Raw genomic sequence first — 2,980 nt, forward strand, 5'->3', positions numbered from 1 at the left:
GCCAGAACATAGGCTAATTATTACTGTGCCATGATGAAAAACAAAACAAAACAAAATAAAACATCATTGTGAGCTTAATAATACAGATGATTTTATTTCTGTCACAAACCCTTTCATCAAATTGTACACTATACTGTACACTTTTTTGTACTATTTGTGGTAAGGCAGATATAAAAAGCACAGCTTTGCTCATATACTCAAAATCTCTATAGTTTTATCTTATGGATCAGAATTACTAAGAAATGCTCTCCTTTTTTGTTTATCAGAACATATACATTGTCTTCATTTTGAAGGACAGTTTTACTGGATAGAGAATTTTTGATTGACTTTTCCTTTCAGCATTTTGTCATTCTATTGCTATCTGTCCTTTCTTCTTTTTGATGGGAAGTCAATGGGAAGTCATATAATTGCTATTATTCTATAGGTGGCTGAATCATCTTTCCCTTACAGTTTTAATAATCTCTTTGTCTTGTAGCAGTTTGTTATTGTTGGTCTGGCTATTGATATATTTTTGTTTCTCTTACACGAACTTAAATAGAATCAAATTTGAAAAATGTTTAACCATGAGTTCTTCCTAGTTTTTTTTGTATTTTTTTTCCTCTTTCTCCTTGGGAAATTCATTACACATTCTTTGGTATGCTTGATATTGTCCCACATATCTCTTAAATTTTTATTTAAATTTTTTTTGCAATGTGTTCTTTATATTGGATCATTTCTATTGATCTGTTTTTTGTTTGTATTTTGTTTTGTTTTTAATGTCAAAATGAGTATTTTAATTTAGTTTTATAAAAAGATGACACATGAATGTGGATTAGAAAAAAGTTTCGTTTTTCCAAAAATGCAGGGGAAAAAAATAACTCTTATTGGGTTCAATGATAATTTCCTGGATCTTGTCTTTGCCTTGAAATCTGTATCTTTTCCCCAAAGCATCTACTTCAAGAATCACCTGACCTTGTTTATCTCCCTCTAGCTAGAACAAGCTAATTCCCCTTCACCCCTCTCTTTTGCCATACTGAGTGGGTGCTGAAGACCCTGGGGTCTGACAATGAATAAGCTAGCAACCCACAGGCAGTGGCACCCAAAGCCCCACGCCCAGTCCCCATGGAGAGGTCACAAAGCTGACATTGTTTTCATGGTCTCATGACAAGGAGCCAAAAGCTGACTATAAGAACAAATCAAGGCTAAATATGGAGAAAAATGAGAGCTCCTAACACCAGAGTAAACTGCAAGCTGGGGCAGGAAAAGAGAATTTTTGAGTCATTCCATTTTTAGAAACAAGGGGAAACTTGTTTCTTTTCCACTGCTATGGCTCTATCAGCTACTCTACTGCTACTGAGTTCCCAGGTGATGGGCAAGCACAAAAGGGACTGAATAAATCAGGAGAACTTTGCCCTGGGTGGAGAAGGGAGTAGCAGAAGAAGTTAGGTCAATTAATCATTTATAGAAAGACATTGATGGGATCTTCAGCTCTTAACATGGCTGTCAGCCCTGCAGAGGACAATCCAGTAAGAACCAAGACAACCACTCCAGATTGGTATAGCTGGGGAATCTTCAGGCCTTTCTTTAGGTTCCACATCAAGTGTTAGATCCCATTCTAGGTATGATACATGAGAGGGAAGACAAGTGCAAATTCAGCTGTGTAGATCAGTGATGTCCCCAGACACATGGTCTTTACAAATTTCAAATAAGATTGAAAGTTGCCAAGAGCCAAGAGGGCCAACAAGCCAAAGAGAAAGACCTCTGTACTCAAGGTCATACCAGTACCAGAGTGCCAAAGGGATATTGCCATGGGAAGAGATCCACTGTAGATAGTGATATGCAGAGACAGAATACAGTTTAAAGTAGTGTTCTTTTTCCAGAACTTCTCCATCTTTTCTCTGGTTATAGTTCCCAAAGGAACAGCATTTCTGATACAGAGCCTAGGACTTAGATGGGCACAGAGGCAATGAGAGCCAACATGTCTCAACAAGAGCACAGCCATCTTCTCTACTGATCTACTTTTAAATTAAATGATTTGTGCTTTACATTTCTGTTCTGCTTTTAAATCCATCTAGCCAATGTTTTTCCATTATTTTGGTTATTACATATTTAAATTCTAAAATTTTCTTTTATTATATACAGTTTATGTTTCTCTACTAGAAGTGCTTTTGACAAACCACTACAATCATATTTTTCTTTAACTCCTGAGATAGTTTTCTTTAATTCCTTTAACATATTTATAAAAGCATCTATGAAGTATGCTGACTCTAACATACAGATCCATTTAAAGACATTTTCTACTGACTGCTTTTTTCTTGAGTGTGGGTCAACTTTTCTGTGTCTTTTATGCCTTGTAATTTTTTATTGTCGCTACTGAAAATTGGACATGTTGAACAATATAATGTAACAACTTCAGATTCTTTTTTTTTTTACTTACTCAAAGCTTTATTTTTTATTTTATTTTTTGTAACAAGTTTATTGAATCTTTCCCCCCATGGTATACAGGTTTTAATGTCACTGAAAATTTTTTGTTTTTTTAAACCGTTTTTTTTAAAGATTTTATTTATTTATTTATTTGACAGAGAGAGAGATCAGAAGTAGGCAGAGGCAGGCAGAGAGAGAGGGGAAAGCAGGCTCCCCGCTGAGCAGAGAGCCTGATGTGGGGCTCAATCCCAGCACTCTGAGATCATGACCTGGGCGAAAGGCAGAGGCTTAACCCACTGAGCCACCGAGGTGCCCCCATTTTTTGTTATTATTATTTTTACACTGGTTAGTTAGAAGTTACCCTAGTGTCTAAATTGATTAGTTGTCAGAGAGCTTAGTATTTTTTTCCCCTCAAATATCTGAGATTGTAAGGCTTCTTTTCTGACAGATGATTTTTGTGGATTGGAGAGTGTTCCTGTGATGGGTTAATTTTCAAGTCTGCCTGAAGCTTTTACTTTTTTCTGTGTCCTCTTAGGTTTTCCCTCTTCGTGTGCAAGGTTCCCAAATTATTGAGAGA

General features: G+C 36.1%; 1 protein-coding gene across 1 annotated transcript; it reads right to left on the reverse strand.

The window, feature by feature from the left end:
• Positions 1-1,438: 1,438 nt before the first annotated feature.
• LOC101685355 (succinate dehydrogenase cytochrome b560 subunit, mitochondrial-like) lies at positions 1,439-1,981 on the reverse strand. Its single transcript, XM_013064865.1, is given in 2 exon segments — positions 1,439-1,802; positions 1,905-1,981. Coding segments are annotated over 2 exon segments (441 nt in total).
• Positions 1,982-2,980: the final 999 nt, after the last annotated feature.

This window comes from Mustela putorius, unplaced genomic scaffold (genome assembly GCF_011764305.1).
Source record: "Mustela putorius furo isolate JIRA1106 unplaced genomic scaffold, ASM1176430v1.1 tig00003834_pilon_pilon_pilon, whole genome shotgun sequence".
NCBI lineage: Eukaryota > Metazoa > Chordata > Mammalia > Carnivora > Mustelidae > Mustela > Mustela putorius.